A 20,612-nucleotide genomic window follows, 5' to 3' on the forward strand; every position below is an offset into this window, starting at 1 on the left:
AGCCAGATGTCTTGGTACGTATCGGTGCCAATGACTTAGGAAGGAAAAGCAGTGATGTGCTGAGGAGAGAATTTAGAGAGCGAGGCAGGAAGCTGAGACGTCCCGGGTGGTGATTTCTGGATCGCTGCCTGTGCCACGTATCGGTGAGGGTAGAAACACGATGATTTGGCAGGTAAATGTGCGGCTGAGAAGCTGGCGCAGGGGGCAGGGCTTCAGGTTCTTGGATGATTGGAATCTATTCTGGGGGAGGTATGACCTGTACAAAAGGGACAGGTTGCACCTGAACCCGAGGAGAACCAATATTCTTGCGGGCAAGTTTGCTAGAGCTGTTGGGGAGGGTTTAAACTAATTTGGCCGGGGATGGGAACTGGAGTGAAGGGACTCAGGATAGGACAGATGGGAAAAAAGCTAAGATAGCCTGCAGTCAGACTGTCAGGAAGGGCAGGCAGGTGACAGGACAAAATTGCAGCCAGCAGGGTGAGTATCGGTGCATTAGGGATGCAGAATCAAAAAGGGTAGCAAATACAGCTCTGAAAGTGTGATATCTCAATGCACGGAGTAGGAGAAATAAGGTGGATGATCTTGTTGCACTTTTACAGATTGCCAGGTATGATATTGTGGCCATCACTGAACTGTGGCTGAAGGATGGTTGTAGTTGGGAGCTGAATGTCCAAGGTTACATGTTATATCAGAGGGATAGGAAGGTAGGCAGAGGGGGAGGTGTGGCTCTACTGGTTAAGAATGGCAGCAAATCAGAAGAAAGATGCGACATACAGTCAGAAGATATTGAATACTCGTGTGTTGAGTTAAGAAATTACAAGGGTCCAAGGACTCTGATTGCAGTTACACAGGCCTCCCAACGTGGCTGGAAGGTGAACTATAGATCATTACGTAGCATCCACACCAGGACCACCAGACTCAAACACAGTTACTTTTCTCAAGCATTAAGGCTGATCCACCCAGCAAGCCAACCATCACGACTTTATCATTTTGTGTCAGGCACCTCTGTCCAGACACTCCTGTGCCTGTGGATCTGCAATCCAAGCTATCCCTGTACTGATACTGATTGTGTCTTTTGTGCTGTATTGGATCTGAGGGAACAATTATTTCATTCTGCTTTGCACTTTGTACTGGGAATGATGTTGAACAATCCTGAGAACTGACGATGCATGAGAGGACAGACCCACGGGGGTTAGAAAAGGCTTGTGGAGAGGGACATTGGGCTGTAGTTGGAACGGTGAACCTCGCGAGGGGTGAGTGGGTGTGTCGGACACTCACCAGCCGCTCCACCCGGTCCTGGTGTTTCTGCTCCAGGGAGACAGCATCGACCTGCCCCAGTTTCGTGGGGTCGAGGGTGATCAGTTCCGGTTGGATCTGTGGGCAGCAATGAGAAGGGGGCAGGTAATGTCCCAGTGCCTGTGGGGGGAGGCTCCAGCCTCCTACACCTCCCTCTTCACCCCCTTTCCACTCCCTCCTGCCATGCTCTGCTTTTCCTCGCCACACTAACCTCTGCCTTCCCTAGTACCCCACCCTCCCTCTTCACCCCCTTTAGACCCCCACAACAACACACTCCTGCTCTGCATTTTCCCATCCCACCACCACCTCCCCCCGGCTGTGGTACCTTCCCTATCCCTCCTCTGTGCTCTCAGGGTGGGGCATTGCCCCCCCCACCCCCATACCTCCTCGAGTATGGCCCCCATCTCCCGCTCCTCCCGTAGATCATATCTTTTCAAACAGGACACCTCCCACTCCACCCTTCCGTCTCTCAGGGTGAGGGGGCACATGTTTCCACCCCACTCTCAGCGATGGGAACAGGTCTTACCTTCTCAAGCAGGGCCTTCACCTCCCACTCCTGCCGCTGCTTCTTGCTCTGGTAGGGGTTACACTCCAGCCCGTCGAAGTTTGCCTCCCCGGCACCTGTGGAGTTCAGAGAGAGGGGCTCACCTGTCTGTGGGTATGAAGTAAATCCAAACCCTACACCCCCCCTCCCCTGGACCCCTCTGTTCCACACCTTCCTCTCTGCTCTTCTCTTGCCCACCTATTGCACAGTCCAGTGCTGCATCACAGAGATGCGTGCACACATGGACACAAAGACACACACAAACACAAAGAGAGTAAAAGACACGTTCGGATAGGTACTAGGTGAAGGTCTATAGTCCAGGTCTCTCTCACACACACAGACAAACACAAAGAGTACAAGACAAGTTTGGATAGGTACTAGGTGAAGGTCTATAGTCCAGGTCTCTCTCACACACACAGACAAACACAAAGAGTACAAGACAAGTTTGGATAGGTACTAGGTGAAGGTCTATGGTCCGGGTCTCTCTCACACAGACAGACAAACACAAAGAGTACAAGACAAGTTTGGATAGGTACTAGGTGAAGGTCTATGGTCCAGGTCTCTCTCTCACAGACAGACAAACACAAAGAGTACAAGACAAGTTTGGATAGGTACTAGGTGAAGGTCTATGGTCCGGGTCTCTCTCTCACACAGACAGACAAACACAAAGAGTACAAGACAAGTTTGGATAGGTACTAGGTGAAGGTCTATGGTCCAGGTCTCTCTCACACAGGCACAGACAAACACAAAGAGTACAAGACAAGTTTGGATAGGTACTAGGTGAAGGTCTATGGTCCAGGTCTCTCTCACACAGGCACAGACAAACACAAAGAGTACAAGACAAGTTTGGATAGGTACTAGGTGGAGGTCTATGGTCCGGGTCTCTCTCACACAGACAGACAAACACAAAGAGTACAAGACAAGTTTGGATAGGTACTAGGTGAAGGTCTATGGTCCAGGTCTCTCTCACACAGGCACAGACAAACACAAAGAGTACAAGACAAGTTTGGATAGGTACTAGGTGAAGGTCTATGGTCCAGGTCTCTCTCACAAACACAGACAAACACAAAGAGTACAAGACAAGTTTGGATAGGTACTAGGTGAAGGTCTATAGTCCAGGTCTCTCTCACACACACAGACAAACACAAAGGGTACAAGACAAGTTTGGATAGGTACTAGGTGAAGGTCTATGGTCCAGGTCTCTCTCACACACACAGACAAACACAAAGAGTACAAGACAAGTTTGGATAGGTACTAGGTGGAGGTCTATGGTCCAGGTCTCTCTCTCACACAGACAAACACAAAGAGTACAAGACAAGTTTGGATAGGTACTAGGTGAAGGTCTATGGTCCGGGTCTCTCTCTCACACAGACAAACACAAAGAGTACAAGACAAGTTTGGATAGGTACTAGGTGAAGGTCTATGGTCCAGGTCTCTCCCTCGCACACACAGACAAACACAAAGAGTACAAGACAAGTTTGGATAGGTACTAGGTGGAGGTCTATGGTCCAGGTCTCTCTCACACACAGACAAACACAAAGAGTACAAGACAAGTTTGGATAGGTACTAGTTGGAGGTCTATGGTCCAGGTCTCTCTCACACACAGACAAACACAAAGAGTACAAGACAAGTTTGGATAGGTACTAGGTGAAGGTCTATGGTCCAGGTCTCTCTCTCTCTCACACAGACAAACACAAAGAGTACAAGACAAGTTTGGATAGGTACTAGGTGGAGGTCTATGGTCCAGGTCTCTCTCACACACAGACAAACACAAAGAGTACAAGACAAGTTTGATAGGTACTAGTTGGAGGTCTATGGTCCAGGTCTCCCTGACACACAGACAAACACAAAGAGTACAAGACAAGCTTGGATAGGTACTAGGTGGAGGTCTATGGTCCAGGTCTCTCCCTCGCACGACAAACACAAAGAGTACAAGACAAGTTTGGATAGGTACTAGGTGGAGGTCTATGGTCCAGGTCTCTCTCTCTCTCTCTCTCTCACACACACAGACAAACACAAAGAGTATAAGACAAGTTTGGATAGGTACTAGTTGGAAGTCTATGGTCCGGGTCTCTCTCGCACACACAAACACAAAGAGTACAAGACAAGTTTGGATAGGTACTAGGTGGAGGTCTATGGTCCGGGTCTCTCTCTCACACAGACAAACACAAAGAGTACAAGACAAGTTTGGATAGGTACTAGGTGAAGGTCTACGGTCCAGGTCTCTCTCTCTCTCTCTCTCACACAGACAGACAAACACAAAGAGTACAAGACAAGTTTGGATAGGTACTAGTTGGAGGTCTATGGTCCGGGTCTCTCTCGCACACACAAACACAAAGAGTACAAGACAAGTTTGGATAGGTACTAGGTGGAGGTCTATGGTCCGGGTCTCTCTCTCACACAGACAAACAGAAAGAGTACAAGACAAGTTTGGATAGGTACTAGGTGGAGGTCTATGGTCCAGGTCTCTCTCTCACACAGACACACACAAACACAAAGACTACAAGACAAGTTTGGATAGGTACTAGTTGGAGGTCTATGGTCCGGGTCTCTCTCTCTCACACACACAGACAAACACAAAGAGTACAAGACAAGTTTGGATAGGTACTAGTTGGAGGTCTATGGTTCGGGTCTCTGTCTCACACACACAGACAAACACAAAGAGTACAAGACAAGTTTGGATAGGTACTAGTTGGAGGTCTATGGTCCGGGTCTCTCTCTCACACACACAGACAAACACAAAGAGTACAAGACAAGTTTGGATAGGTACTAGGTGAAGGTCTATGGTCCAGGTATCTCTCTCACACAGACACAGACAAACACAAAGAGTACAAGACAAGTTTGGATAGGTACTAGGTGGAGGTCTATGGTCCGGGTCTCTCTCTCACACAGACAAACACAAAGAGTACAAGACAAGTTTGGATAGGTACTAGGTGAAGGTCTATGGTCCAGGTCTCTCTCACACACACAGACAAACACAAAGAGTACAGGACAAGTTTGGATAGGTACTAGGTGGAGGTCTATGGTCCAGGTCTCTCTCTCACACAGACAAACACAAAGAGTACAAGACAAGTTTGGATAGGTACTAGGTGGAGGTCTATGGTCCGGGTCTCTCTCTCACACAGACAAACACAAAGAGTACAAGACAAGTTTGGATAGGTACTAGGTGGAGGTCTATGGTCCGGGTCTCTCTCTCACACAGACAAACACAAAGAGTACAAGACAAGTTTGGATAGGTACTAGGTGGAGGTCTATGGTCCGGGTCTCTCTCTCACACAGACAAACACAAAGAGTACAAGACAAGTTTGGATAGGTACTAGGTGGAGGTCTATGGTCCGGGTCTCTCTCTCACACAGACAAACACAAAGAGTACAAGACAAGTTTGGATAGGTACTAGGTGGAGGTCTATGGTCCGGGTCTCTCTCTCACACAGACAAACACAAAGAGTACAAGACAAGTTTGGATAGGTACTAGTTGGAGGTCTATGGTCCGGGTCTCTCTCTCACACACACAGACAAACACAAAGAGTACAAGACAAGTTTGGATAGGTACTAGGTGAAGGTCTATGGTCCAGGTATCTCTCTCACACAGACACAGACAAACACAAAGAGTACAAGACAAGTTTGGATAGGTACTAGGTGGAGGTCTATGGTCCGGGTCTCTCTCTCACACAGACAAACACAAAGAGTACAAGACAAGTTTGGATAGGTACTAGGTGAAGGTCTATGGTCCAGGTCTCTCTCACACACACAGACAAACACAAAGAGTACAGGACAAGTTTGGATAGGTACTAGGTGGAGGTCTATGGTCCAGGTCTCTCTCTCACACAGACAAACACAAAGAGTACAAGACAAGTTTGGATAGGTACTAGGTGGAGGTCTATGGTCCGGGTCTCTCTCTCACACAGACAAACACAAAGAGTACAAGACAAGTTTGGATAGGTACTAGGTGGAGGTCTATGGTCCGGGTCTCTCTCTCACACAGACAAACACAAAGAGTACAAGACAAGTTTGGATAGGTACTAGGTGGAGGTCTATGGTCCGGGTCTCTCTCTCACACAGACAAACACAAAGAGTACAAGACAAGTTTGGATAGGTACTAGGTGGAGGTCTATGGTCCAGGTCTCTCTCTCACACAGACACACACAAACACAAAGAGTACAAGACAAGTTTGGATAGGTACTAGGTGAAGGTCTATGGTCCAGGTATCTCTCTCACACAGACACAGACAAACACAAAGAGTACAAGACAAGTTTGGATAGGTACTAGGTGGAGGTCTATGGTCCGGGTCTCTCTCTCACACAGACAAACACAAAGAGTACAAGACAAGTTTGGATAGGTACTAGGTGAAGGTCTATGGTCCAGGTCTCTCTCACACACACAGACAAACACAAAGAGTACAGGACAAGTTTGGATAGGTACTAGGTGGAGGTCTATGGTCCAGGTCTCTCTCTCACACAGACAAACACAAAGAGTACAAGACAAGTTTGGATAGGTACTAGGTGGAGGTCTATGGTCCGGGTCTCTCTCTCACACAGACAAACACAAAGAGTACAAGACAAGTTTGGATAGGTACTAGGTGGAGGTCTATGGTCCGGGTCTCTCTCTCACACAGACAAACACAAAGAGTACAAGACAAGTTTGGATAGGTACTAGGTGGAGGTCTATGGTCCGGGTCTCTCTCTCACACAGACAAACACAAAGAGTACAAGACAAGTTTGGATAGGTACTAGGTGGAGGTCTATGGTCCGGGTCTCTCTCTCACACACACAGACAAACACAAAGAGTACAAGACAAGTTTGGATAGGTACTAGGTGAAGGTCTATGGTCCAGGTATCTCTCTCACACAGACACAGACAAACACAAAGAGTACAAGACAAGTTTGGATAGGTACTAGGTGAAGGTCTATGGTCCAGGTCTCTCTCTCTCTCACACAGACAAACACAAAGAGTACAAGACAAGTTTGGATAGGTACTAGGTGGAGGTCTATGGTCCAGGTCTCTCTCACACACAGACAAACACAAAGAGTACAAGACAAGTTTGATAGGTACTAGTTGGAGGTCTATGGTCCAGGTCTCCCTGACACACAGACAAACACAAAGAGTACAAGACAAGCTTGGATAGGTACTAGGTGGAGGTCTATGGTCCAGGTCTCTCCCTCGCACGACAAACACAAAGAGTACAAGACAAGTTTGGATAGGTACTAGGTGGAGGTCTATGGTCCAGGTCTCTCTCTCTCTCTCTCTCTCACACACACAGACAAACACAAAGAGTATAAGACAAGTTTGGATAGGTACTAGTTGGAAGTCTATGGTCCGGGTCTCTCTCGCACACACAAACACAAAGAGTACAAGACAAGTTTGGATAGGTACTAGGTGGAGGTCTATGGTCCGGGTCTCTCTCTCACACAGACAAACACAAAGAGTACAAGACAAGTTTGGATAGGTACTAGGTGAAGGTCTACGGTCCAGGTCTCTCTCTCTCTCTCTCTCACACAGACAGACAAACACAAAGAGTACAAGACAAGTTTGGATAGGTACTAGTTGGAGGTCTATGGTCCGGGTCTCTCTCGCACACACAAACACAAAGAGTACAAGACAAGTTTGGATAGGTACTAGGTGGAGGTCTATGGTCCGGGTCTCTCTCTCACACAGACAAACAGAAAGAGTACAAGACAAGTTTGGATAGGTACTAGGTGGAGGTCTATGGTCCAGGTCTCTCTCTCACACAGACACACACAAACACAAAGACTACAAGACAAGTTTGGATAGGTACTAGTTGGAGGTCTATGGTCCGGGTCTCTCTCTCTCACACACACAGACAAACACAAAGAGTACAAGACAAGTTTGGATAGGTACTAGTTGGAGGTCTATGGTTCGGGTCTCTGTCTCACACACACAGACAAACACAAAGAGTACAAGACAAGTTTGGATAGGTACTAGTTGGAGGTCTATGGTCCGGGTCTCTCTCTCACACACACAGACAAACACAAAGAGTACAAGACAAGTTTGGATAGGTACTAGGTGAAGGTCTATGGTCCAGGTATCTCTCTCACACAGACACAGACAAACACAAAGAGTACAAGACAAGTTTGGATAGGTACTAGGTGGAGGTCTATGGTCCGGGTCTCTCTCTCACACAGACAAACACAAAGAGTACAAGACAAGTTTGGATAGGTACTAGGTGAAGGTCTATGGTCCAGGTCTCTCTCACACACACAGACAAACACAAAGAGTACAGGACAAGTTTGGATAGGTACTAGGTGGAGGTCTATGGTCCAGGTCTCTCTCTCACACAGACAAACACAAAGAGTACAAGACAAGTTTGGATAGGTACTAGGTGGAGGTCTATGGTCCGGGTCTCTCTCTCACACAGACAAACACAAAGAGTACAAGACAAGTTTGGATAGGTACTAGGTGGAGGTCTATGGTCCGGGTCTCTCTCTCACACAGACAAACACAAAGAGTACAAGACAAGTTTGGATAGGTACTAGGTGGAGGTCTATGGTCCGGGTCTCTCTCGCACACACAAACACAAAGAGTACAAGACAAGTTTGGATAGGTACTAGGTGGAGGTCTATGGTCCAGGTCTCTCTCTCACACAGACACACACAAACACAAAGAGTACAAGACAAGTTTGGATAGGTACTAGTTGGAGGTCTATGGTCCGGGTCTCTCTCTCACACAGACACACACAAACACAAAGAGTACAAGACAAGTTTGGATAGGTACTAGTTGGAGGTCTATGGTCCGGGTCTCTCTCGCACACACAAACACAAAGAGTACAAGACAAGTTTGGATAGGTACTAGTTGGAGGTCTATGGTTCGGGTCTCTCTCTCACACACACAGACAAACACAAAGAGTACAAGACAAGTTTGGATAGGTACTAGTTGGAGGTCTATGGTCCGGGTCTCTCTCTCACACACACAGACAAACACAAAGAGTACAAGACAAGTTTGGATAGGTACTAGGTGAAGGTCTATGGTCCAGGTATCTCTCTCACACAGACACAGACAAACACAAAGAGTACAAGACAAGTTTGGATAGGTACTAGGTGGAGGTCTATGGTCCGGGTCTCTCTCTCACACAGACAGACAAACACAAAGAGTACAAGACAAGTTTGGATAGGTACTAGGTGAAGGGCTATGGTCCGGGTCTCTCTCTCACACAGACAGACAAACACAAAGAGTACAAGACAAGTTTGGATAGGTACTAGGTGAAGGGCTATGGTCCGGGTCTCTCTCTCACACAGACAAACACAAAGAGTACAAGACAAGTTTGGATAGGTACCAGGTGAAGGTCTATGGTCCGGGTCTCTCTCTCACACAGACACAGACAAACACAAAGAGTACAAGACAAGTTTGGATAGGAACTAGGTGAAGGTCTATGGTCCAGGTCTCTCTCACACACACAGACAAACACAAAGAGTACAAGACAAGTTTGGATAGGTACTAGGTGGAGGTCTATGGTCCAGGTCTCTCTCACACACACAGACAAACACAAAGAGTACAAGACAAGTTTGGATAGGTACTAGGTGAAGGTCTATGGTCCAGGTCTCTCTCACACACACAAACACAAAGAGTACAAGACAAGTTTGGATAGGTACTAGGTGGAGGTCTATGGTCCGGGTCTCTCTCTCACACAGACAAACACAAAGAGTACAAGACAAGTTTGGATAGGTACTAGGTGGATGTCTATGGTCCAGGTCTCTCTCTCACACAGACACACACAAACACAAAGACTACAAGACAAGTTTGGATAGGTACTAGTTGGAGGTCTATGGTCCGGGTCTCTCTCTCACACACACAGACAAACACAAAGAGTACAAGACAAGTTTGGATAGGTACTAGGTGAAGGTCTATGGTCCAGGTATCTCTCTCACACAGACACAGACAAACACAAAGAGTACAAGACAAGTTTGGATAGGTACTAGGTGGAGGACTATGGTCCGGGTCTCTCTCTCACACAGACAGACAAACACAAAGAGTACAAGACAAGTTTGGATAGGTACTAGGTGAAGGGCTATGGTCCGGGTCTCTCTCTCACACAGACAGACAAACACAAAGAGTACAAGACAATTTTGGATAGGTACTAGGTGAAGGTCTATGGTCCGGGTCTCTCTCTCACACAGACAAACACAAAGAGTACAAGACAAGTTTGGATAGGTACCAGGTGAAGGTCTATGGTCCGGGTCTCTCTCTCACACAGACAAACACAAAGAGTACAAGACAAGTTTGGAAAGGTACTAGGTGAAGGTCTATGGTCCAGGTCTCTCTCACACACACAGACAAACACAAAGAGTACAAGACAAGTTTGGATAGGTACTAGGTGGAGGTCTATGGTCCAGGTCTCTCTCACACACACAGACAAACACAAAGAGTACAAGACAAGTTTGGATAGGTACTAGGTGAAGGTCTATGGTCCAGGTCTCTCTCACACACACAGACAAACACAAAGAGTACAAGACAAGTTTGGATAGGTACTAGGTGAAGGTCTATGGTCCAGGTCTCTCTCACACCTACAGACAAACACAAAGAGTACAAGACAAGTTTGGATAGGTACTAGGTGGAGGTCTATGGTCCAGGTCTCTCTCTCACACAGACAAACACAAAGAGTACAAGACAAGTTTGGATAGGTACTAGGTGGAGGTCTATGGTCCGGGTCTCTCTCTCACACAGACAAACACAAAGAGTACAAGACAAGTTTGGATAGGTACTAGGTGGAGGTCTATGGTCCGGGTCTCTCTCTCACACAGACAAACACAAAGAGTACAAGACAAGTTTGGATAGGTACTAGGTGGAGGTCTATGGTCCGGGTCTCTCTCTCACACAGACAAACACAAAGAGTACAAGACAAGTTTGGATTGGTACTAGTTGGAGGTCTATGGTCCAGGTCTCTCTCTCACACAGACACACACAAACACAAAGAGTAGAAGACAAGTTTGGATAGGTGCTAGTTGGAGGTCTATGGTCCGGGTCTCTCTCTCACACACACAGACAAACACAAAGAGTACAAGACAAGTTTGGATAGGTACTAGTTGGAGGTCTATGGTCCGGGTCTCTCTCGCACACACAAACACAAAGAGTACAAGACAAGTTTGGATAGGTACTAGTTGGAGGTCTATGGTCCGGGTCTCTCTCTCACACACACAGACAAACACAAAGAGTACAAGACAAGTTTGGATAGGTACTAGGTGGAGGTCTATGGTCCAGGTCTCTCTCACACACAGACAAACACAAAGAGTACAAGATAAGTTTGGATAGGTACTAGGTGGAGGTCTATGGTCCGGGTCTCTCTCGCACACACAAACACAAAGAGTACAAGACAAGTTTGGATAGGTACTAGATGAAGGTCTATGGTCCAGGTCTCTCTCTCTCTCACACAGACAAACACAAAGAGTACAAGACAAGTTTGGATAGGTACTAGTTGGAGGTCTATGGTCCAGGTCTCTCTCACACACAGACAAACACAAAGAATACAAGACAAGCTTGGATAGGTACTAGGTGAAGGTCTATGGTCCAGGTCTCTCTCACACAGACAGACAAACACAAAGAGTACAAGACAAGTTTGGATAGGTACTAGGTGGAGGTCTATGGTCCAGGTCTCTCTCACACACAGACAAACACAAAGAGTACAAGACAAGTTTGGATAGGTACTAGTTGGAGGTCTATGGTCCAGGTCTCTCTCTCTCTCACACAGACAAACACAAAGAGTACAAGACAAGTTTGGATAGGTACTAGGTGGAGGTCTATGGTCCAGGTCTCTCTCACACAGACAAACACAAAGAGTACAAGACAAGTTTGGATAGGTACTAGTTGGAGGTCTATGGTCCGGGTCTCTCTCTCACACACACAGACAAACACAAAGAGTACAAGACAAGTTTGGATAGGTACTAGTTGGAGGTCTATGGTCCGGGTCTCTCTCTCACACAGACAGACAAACACAAAGAGTACAAGACAAGTTTGGATAGGTACTAGGTGGAGGTCTATGGTCCGGGTCTCTCTCTCACACAGACAGACAAACACAAAGAGTACAAGACAAGTTTGGATAGGTACTAGGTGAAGGTCTCTGGTCCGGGTCTCTCTCTCACACAGACAAACACAAAGAGTACAAGACAATTTTGGATAGGTACTAGGTGAAGGTCTATGGTCCGGGTCTCTCTCTCATACACACAGACAAACACAAAGAGTACAAGACAGGTTTGGATAGGTACTAGGTGGAGGTCTATAGTCCAGGTCTCTCTCTCACACAGACAAACACAAAGAGTACAAGACAAGTTTGGATAGGTACTAGGTGAAGGTCTATGGTCCGGGTCTCTCTCTCACACAGACAAACACAAAGAGTACAAGACAAGTTTGGATAGGTACTAGGTGAAGGTCTATGGTCCAGGTCTCTCCCTCGCACACAGAGACAAACACAAAGAGTACAAGACAAGTTTGGATAGGTACTAGGTGGAGGTCTATGGTCCAGGTCTCTCTCACACACACAGACAAACACAAAGAGTACAAGACAAGCTTGGATAGGTACTAGGTGGAGGTCTATGGTCCAGGTCTCTCTCACACACAGACAAACACAAAGAGTACAAGACAAGTTTGGATAGGTACTAGTTGGAGGTCTATGGTCCAGGTCTCTCTCACACACAGACAAACACAAAGAGTACAAGACAAGCTTGGATAGGTACTAGGTGGAGGTCTATGGTCCATGTCTGTCTCTCTCTCTCTCTCTCTCTCTCTCTCTCTCTCACACACACAGACAAACACAAAGAGTACAAGACAAGTTTGGATAGGTACTAGTTGGAGGTCTATGGTCCGGGTCTCTCTCGCACACACAAACACAAAGAGTACAAGACAAGTTTGGATAGGTACTAGGTGGAGGTCTATGGTCCGGGTCTCTCTCTCACACAGACAAACACAAAGAGTACAAGACAAGTTTGGATAGGTACTAGGTGAAGGTCTATGGTCCAGGTCTCTCTCACAAACACAGACAAACACAAAGAGTACAAGACAAGTTTGGATAGGTACTAGGTGAAGGTCTACGGTCCAGGTCTCTCTCTCTCTCTCTCTCACACAGACAGACAAACACAAAGAGTACAAGACCAGTTTGGATAGGTACTAGGTGAAGGTCTATGGTCCAGGTCTCTCTCTCTCTCTCTCTCACACAGACAAACACAAAGAGTACAAGACAAGTTTGGATAGGTACTAGTTGGAGGTCTATGGTCCAGGTCTTCCTCACACACACAGACAAACAGAAAGAGTACAAGACAAGTTTGGATAGGTATTAGGTGAAGGTCTATGGTCCAGGTCTCTCTCTCACACAGACAAACACAAAGAGTACAAGACAAGGTTGGATAGGTACTAGGTGAAGGTCTATGGTCCGGGTCTCTCTCTCTCTCTCTCACACAGACAAACACAAAGAGTACAAGACAAGTTTGGACAGGTAGTAGGTGAAGGTCTATGGTCCGGGTCTCTCTCTCACACAGACAAACAGAAAGAGTACAAGACAAGTTTGGATAGGTACTAGGTGGAGGTCTATGGTCCAAGTCTCTCTCTTACTGAGAAAGTAAGGAGGCATGGGATCCAAGGAGACATTGCTTTGTGGATCCAGAATTGGCTTGTCCACAGAAGGTAAAGAGTGGTTGTAGACGAGTAATATTCTGCATGGAGGTCGGTGACCAGTGGAGTGCCTCAGGGATCCGTTCTGGGACCCCTACTCTTTGTATTTTTATAAGTGACCTGGATGAGGAAGTGGAGGGATGCGTTAGTAAGTTTGCTGATGACACAAAGGTTGGAGGTGTTGTGGGTAGTCTGGAGGGTTGTCAGAGGTTACAGTGGGACATTGATAGGATGCGCTGAGAAGTGGCAGATGGAGTTCAACCCAGATAAGTGTGAAGTGGTTCATTTTGGTAGGTCAAATATGATGAAAATAATATTAATAGTAAGACTCTTGGCAGTGTGGAGGATCAGAGGGATCTTGGGGTCTGAGTCCATAGGACACTTAAAGCTGCTGCACAGATTGACTCTGTGGTTCAGAAGGCATATGATGTATTGGCCTTCATTAATCGTGAAATTGAATTTAGGAGCCGAGAGGTAATGTTACAGCTATAGGACCCTGGTCAGACCCCACTTGGAGTACTGTGCTTAGTCCTGGTCACCTCACTACAGGAAGGACGTGGAAATCATAGAAAGGGTGCAGAGGGGATCTACTAGGATGTTGCCTGGATTGGGGATCATGCCTTATGAGAATAGGTTGAGTGAACTCGGCCTTTTCTCCTTAGAGTGACAAGACTATGAGATGTGACCTGTTGGAGGTGAATAAGCTGATAAGAGGCATTGATCATGTGGATAGTCAAGAGGCTTTTCCCCAGGGCTGAAATGGCTAACATGAGAGGGCAGTTTTAAGACGCTGGGGAGTAGCTACAGAGGAGATGTCGGGGGTACGTTTTTTTATGCAGAGAGTGGTGAGTGTGTGGAACGGGCTGCCGGCATTTGTGGCAGAGATGGATACGACAGGGTCTTTTAAGAGATTCTTAGATTGGTACATGAAGCTTAGAAAAATAGAGGGCTATGGGTAATGCTAGGTAATTTCTAAAGTAAGTATACGTTCTGCACAGCATTGTGGGCCGATGGGCCTGTATTGTTCTGTAGGTTTTCTGTGTTTCTCTGGATAGTTTTTGTGGCCAGATACGGAAGTAGATTTGCAAGCCTTTCTTCCTGCTGCTGCCCAGGTTGGGACCCGGCCGGATTTGAACTTGGGACCACTGGCCATGAGATAATGGGGCACCTGTGTAACACCCTAGTTGGACCACACTTGATGAGTTCATTACAGGCAGGGTGTGGAAGCTTTGGAGATTTCCCAGGACACTGCCTGGATTTGAGGGCATGTCTCATGAGGTTAGATTGAGTGATCTCGAGATAGAGCTGGGCACTAGCCACGAGGTCATCTTCGTGGAGTGACGGGGGTCCTCCATCTGCAAGGACATGCCCTCATCTCACTGCTAACTCAGGTTGAAGACTCAATGATTCAGGAACAGCTTCTTCCCCTCCGCCATCACATTTCTGAATGGACAATGAATTCATTAACACTACCTTATTACTTTTTTCTCTTTTTGAATGCTTACTGAATTCATTCTTATCTATATTTACTGCAAGTTAGGTTTTTTTTATAATGTATTGCAATGTACTATTACCATATGACAACAGATCTCACAAGATCTGCCAGCATGACTCTGATTTTCTCTTGGCTGAGAGGTGACTGACAGGCTGCAATAGAATGGACAGCCAGGGCTGAAACGGCCAGTAAGTGGGGGCACAGTTTTAAGGTGATTGTGAGGAAGTACAGAGGGGATGTCAGAGGGAGGTTTTGTGCTGGGTGTACACAACAGCACGGGTCGATACATTGGGTGCATTTAAAAAGCTCTCCGATATGCAGACGCATGGAAAAGTGGAGGGCCCTGTGGGAGGATCCTGTTGGAAGACACAGAAACTGAGGTGCTGGATATGGAGTTTCTCAGTGCCCCCACCCCCACCCAGCCAACGGACGTCAGCACTGCCCCAGGATGGACTCCACTCACCTGGTACCAACACACTGGTGAAACCGAGCCCGTGGCCCACGCCCAGCACGTCCTCGTAGGGGCAGAACTGCAGCCCGTGCACTGCCTGCCGGACCGAGTGGCTCAGGTAGGGGCTCCGCACGGCCACGTTCTGAATGTCTTTGTAAACCTGTGGGCGACAGGGGCTCAGAGAGGCACCGTGACGTGCAGATAACCCACCACACTGTGTGCTTACTTTACACGGCTTGGACTCGACACAGTGCAGAACAAGCTCTTCCGAGTTGTGTTGCCCAGCAACCCCTGATACCTCCCCCCCCCGGTTTAACCCAAGTCTATCACAGGACAATTTACGTTGACCAACTAACTGGTACATCTTTGGACTGTGAGAGGAAAACCACATGGTCACAGGAATGATCGTACAAATTCCTCACATACGGCACTGGGATAGAGCTCTGAACTCACACGGACCGAGCTGTAATAGTGTGCCGCTGACCGCTATTTGGGCGGGGGGGGAAAGAGAGATTGGGCTGAGGTGTGACTCGTGGGGGCAAGGAGAAGAGATAAAGGAGCAGGAGAATGTGTGTAGTCTCTCACTCAGAGTAAAGAGCAGACCGGGCAGGGGAAAGGCTCCAGGTAGCACGCAGGTATGACGAATCACCTGCCCCTCAGGGACTGGGAAGTCACAGTGCGGGAAAGGAGGAAGGCAACAGTGATGCTTGTAATCCCATCAGCAGAGGTATACAGGACATCATTTTTGTTAGTGTGGAACAGAACAATTTACAATGACCAATCAGCCTACTAACTGTACGTCTCTGGACTGTGTGAGAAAACCAGAGCACCCAGAGGAAACCATGAGGAGAACGTACAGTATCCTTTGGAATTGAACTCTGAACATCAATGCCCAGAGCACCCCGAGAAACCCACGTGATCATGGGGAGAACTACAGACTCCAGAGAAACCCACGTGATCATGGGGAGAACGTACAGACTCCAGAGAAATCCACGTGATCATGGGCAGAACGTACAGTATCCTTTGGAACTGAACTCTGAACACCAATATTCAGAGCTGTAGTAGCATCTCGCTAAATGCTACGTCACTGTGGTGCCCATGTGTGCAGGGTTTGTGGATAAGGTGCAGGGACACAGTCTTTTCCCCCATGCAGCTGCGTCTAAACTAAAGGAGACAGATTCATGGGGAATCATTGTAATGTTACAGTTAGTGTAATGTTTTACAGAGACACTGGTCTGGGTTCAATACACTCTCTCCCCTGTCGATAATGTGTGTGTATGTTATCCGTGTGACCGTGTGTTCTACAGAGACACTGGTCTGGGTTCAATACCCCCTCTCCCCCTGTCTATAATGTGTATGTTATCTGTGACCATGTGTTCTACAGAGACACTGGTCTGGGTTTAATACCCCCTCTCCCCCTGTCTATAATGTGTATGTTATCTGTGACCGTGTGTTCTACAGAGACACTGGTCTGTGTTCAATACCCCCTCTCCCCCTGTCTATAATGTGTATGTTATCTGTGACCATGTGTTCTACAGAGCAGCAGGTCTGTGTTTAATACCCCCTCTCCCCGTCTATAATGTGTATGTTATCTGTGACCGTGTGTTCTACAGAGACACTGGTCTGTGTTCAATACCCCCTCTCCCCCTGTCTATAATGTGTATGTTATCTGTGACCATGTGTTCTACAGAGACACTGGTCTGTGTTCAATACCCCCTCTCCCCCTGTCTATAATGTGTATGTTATCTGTGACCGTGTGTTCTACAGAGACACTGGTCTGTGTTCAATACCCCCTCTCCCCCTGTCTATAATGTGTATGTTATCTGTGACCATGTGTGTTTCCTCCTGGTGCTCCAGTTTCCTCCCATGTGCCATGCCACGGGTTAGCAAGCTGCGGGCGACGATGCAATGTTGGCACCAGAATCGTGGTAACACTATGGGCTACCCCCACAACATCCTCGAACTGTGCAAACGAAACGATTCACAGTGTGTTTCGATGTATCTGTGACAAAGAACTCTGATCATATCTTTGGGCAGCCCTCGGGTTGAGTGGCACAAGAGGGGGGACACAGTGAGAGATCCCTCAGACGTCCCTGAATCCCACCCTGGTTGCCACACCATTGGGCTGCTGAGGGGGAGGGGGGAGCTCCAACAGCACTGTCCTGGTACATCAGGGACGCGGCGATGTGGTGAGGAGCATGGGAAGAGTGGGCCCACGGCGAGGGGCAGGGAGCCCTATGGTATGGGAGGGGATCTCTGGATCCCACCGGGACCAGCTCCATTTTCAACAGCAGAAAGTCGAATTGACGGAGACAGATTCGATTCGTTCCCTTCCCACCCTGTCCAAAGGCAACTCACGTGCACGGTGTTGCCGCAGGCAAGGCCCAGCAGGCTGCGCTGACTGAAGGTGAGGTGACTGGCCCCTGTCGGCAGCAGGTACGAGTGAAGTGCTTGGTAGGTGCGGAGGTCGAAGATGTTGAGCTTTTGGTCCAGCCCCGAAGTGGCCATGTACCTGACAGAGAGTGAGGGAAGGGGTCAGCAAATGCCCACAACAACACACAGGACCCAGAGTAACATCCAGCGCCAGGTTTACCAGGCAGGGAATTTCCCGTGCAACATCCCACAGCCACTGTTCCCAGTGTAACACCCTGTGGAATCTACAGTGCCCAGTATAATACCCAGAGGAACGTGCCCAAAGAAGACCAGGTCATTGCTGGTGCCTACACCCAGTTCTGAAAGCGATCTAGCCTGGCACCCGCGTGCCCGTTAACACTCACAGCTACGGGCCTCACTGCACACCAAGCAGCTCTGCCTTGCCTTCAATGCCTATTACAGTGCGGAATACGCCCCTCGACCCACACACCATCGCACCCTCCCAACAATCGCAGTTAAACTTAGCCTAATCGCAGCACAATTCACAATTAACCTACACACTGGCACTGGACCGTGGAGAAGACTCTGAAAGGAACTCTGAACTGCAATGCGCCAGCTGTAACACTACACTACCAGAGCGCCCATTAACTGCCCCCACCCACCGTCGCCAGGCACCCAGTGCCATTTCTGCTTACGTGCCAGTCTTGTCGACAGCGATGGCTCGCACAGCGCCTCGGTGACACAGCACCTTCACCAGCGGCTCCTTCACACTCGGGCTCCACAGCGTCACTGTACCTGCAGGAGACGACGATACAGTCAGAGTTGGAGGTAGGAGGACCCTGGGCCCACATCATGATTTTCCACGGCACGCGTGTCAGAATCCCTCCTCCCACTCACCGTTAAACCTGTTCCCTCAGCCAGTCCGAACCCCCGTAACAGCAACACACAAAATGCTGGAGAAACTCAGCAGGCCAGGCAGGGGGAATAAACAGTCGACATCAGGGGACGAGACTCTTCGGGACTGGGAAGAAACGGGGAAAAGCCAGAATAACGTGGTGGAGGGAAGGAGGGTGAGCAGCAGAAACCAGAAGGTGGTGGGGGTGGGACAGGGGCTGAAGAAGGAAGCTGAGAGGATAGGACAGTGGAGAAAGGGAAGCAGGAGGGGAGTCAGGTGGGAATGGATGGGATCGGGAGTAGGGGTAGAAATTGATGTTCACGGCATCAGGTTGGACACGACCCAGATGAAGTGCTGCTCCTCCAGCCTGAGCTTCATCGTGGCAGGAGAGACGGCCACGGGCAGACACGTCCAGACAGGAGAGACGGCCACGGGCAGACACGTCAGGAGAGGAGAGACGGCCACGGGCAGAAACGTCCAGACAGGAGAGACGGCCACGGGCAGACACGTCAGGAGAGGAGAGACGGCCACGGGCAGACACGTCAGGAGAGGAGAGACGGCCACAGGCAGACACGTCAGGAGAGGAGAGATGGCCACGGGCAGAAACGTCCAGACAGGAGAGACGGCCACGGGCAGACACGTCAGGAGAGGAGAGACGGCCACGGGCAGACACGTCCAGACAGGAGAGACGGCCACGGGCAGACACGTCAGGAGAGGAGAGACGGCCACAGGCAGACACGTCAGGAGAGGAGAGACGGCCACAGGCAGACACGTCAGGAGAGGAGAGACGGCCACGGGCAGACACGTCAGGAGAGGAGAGACGGCCATGGGCAGACACGTCAGGAGAGGAGAGACGGCCACGGGCAGACACGTCAGGAGAGGAGAGACGGCCACGGGCAGACACGTCCAGACAGGAGAGACGGCCACGGGCAGACACGTCAGGAGAGGAGAGACGGCCACAGGCAGACACGTCAGGAGAGGAGAGACAGCCACAGGCAGACACGTCAGGAGAGGAGAGACGGCCACGGACAGACAGGAGAGACGGCCACGGGCAGACACGTCAGGAGAGGAGAGACGGCCACAGGCAGACACGTCAGGAGAGGAGAGACGGCCACAGGCAGACACGTCAGGAGAGGAGAGACGGCCACGGGCAGACACGTCAGGAGAGGAGAGACGGCCACAGGCAGACACGTCAGGAGAGGAGAGACGGCCACGGGCAGACACGTCAGGAGAGGAGAGACGGCCACGGACAGACAGGAGAGACGGCCACGGGCAGACACGTCAGGAGAGGAGAGACGGCCACGGGCAGACACGTCAGGAGAGGAGAGACGGCCACTGGCAGACACGTCCGGAGAGGAGAGACGGCCACGGGCAGACACGTCCAGACAGGAGAGACGGCCACGGGCAGACACGTCAGGAGAGGAGAGACGGCCATGGGCAGACACGTCAGGAGAGGAGAGACGGCCACGGGCAGACACGTCAGGAGAGGAGAGACGACCACGGGCAGACACGTCCGGAGAGTAGAGACGGTCACGGACAGACACGTCAGGAGAGGAGAGAAGAGGAGAGACGGCCACGGACAGACACGTCCGGAGAGGAGAGACGGCCACGGACAGACACGTCTGGAGAGTAGAGACGGTCACGGACAGACACGTCAGGAGAGGAGAGACGGCCACGGACAGACACGTCCAGACAGGAGAGACGGCCACGGGCAGACAAGTCAGGAGAGGAGAGACGGTCACGGGCAGACACGTCAGGAGAGGAGAGACGGTCACGGGCAGGCACGTCAGGACAGGAGAGACGGCCACGGGCAGACACGTCCTGACAGGAGAAACGGCCATGGGCAGACACGTCAGGAGAGGAGAGACGGCCATGGGCAGACACGTCAGGACAGGAGAGACGGCCACGGGCAGACACGTCCAGACAGGAGAGACGGTCACGGGCAGA

At 49.3% G+C, this 20,612-nt stretch overlaps 1 protein-coding gene across 2 annotated transcripts in view; it reads right to left on the reverse strand.

Moving 5' to 3' along the window:
• The window catches only part of wdr46 (WD repeat domain 46), a 73,830-nt gene that overhangs the window by 7,458 nt on the left and 45,760 nt on the right, over positions 1 to 20,612 (reverse strand). For both annotated transcript variants that reach the window (XM_059962385.1, XM_059962383.1), the window contains exons 10-14: positions 18,466 to 18,565; positions 17,756 to 17,909; positions 15,410 to 15,557; positions 1,823 to 1,917; positions 1,279 to 1,374 (exon numbers count right to left, since the gene is read on the reverse strand). In XM_059962385.1, coding sequence (XP_059818368.1) covers positions 1,279 to 1,374; positions 1,823 to 1,917; positions 15,410 to 15,557; positions 17,756 to 17,909; positions 18,466 to 18,565 — 593 coding nt within the window. The remainder of the gene's footprint in view (positions 1 to 1,278; positions 1,375 to 1,822; positions 1,918 to 15,409; positions 15,558 to 17,755; positions 17,910 to 18,465; positions 18,566 to 20,612) is intronic.

This window comes from Hypanus sabinus, unplaced genomic scaffold (genome assembly GCF_030144855.1).
Source record: "Hypanus sabinus isolate sHypSab1 unplaced genomic scaffold, sHypSab1.hap1 scaffold_670, whole genome shotgun sequence".
In the NCBI taxonomy this organism is placed as follows: Eukaryota; Metazoa; Chordata; class Chondrichthyes; order Myliobatiformes; family Dasyatidae; genus Hypanus; species Hypanus sabinus.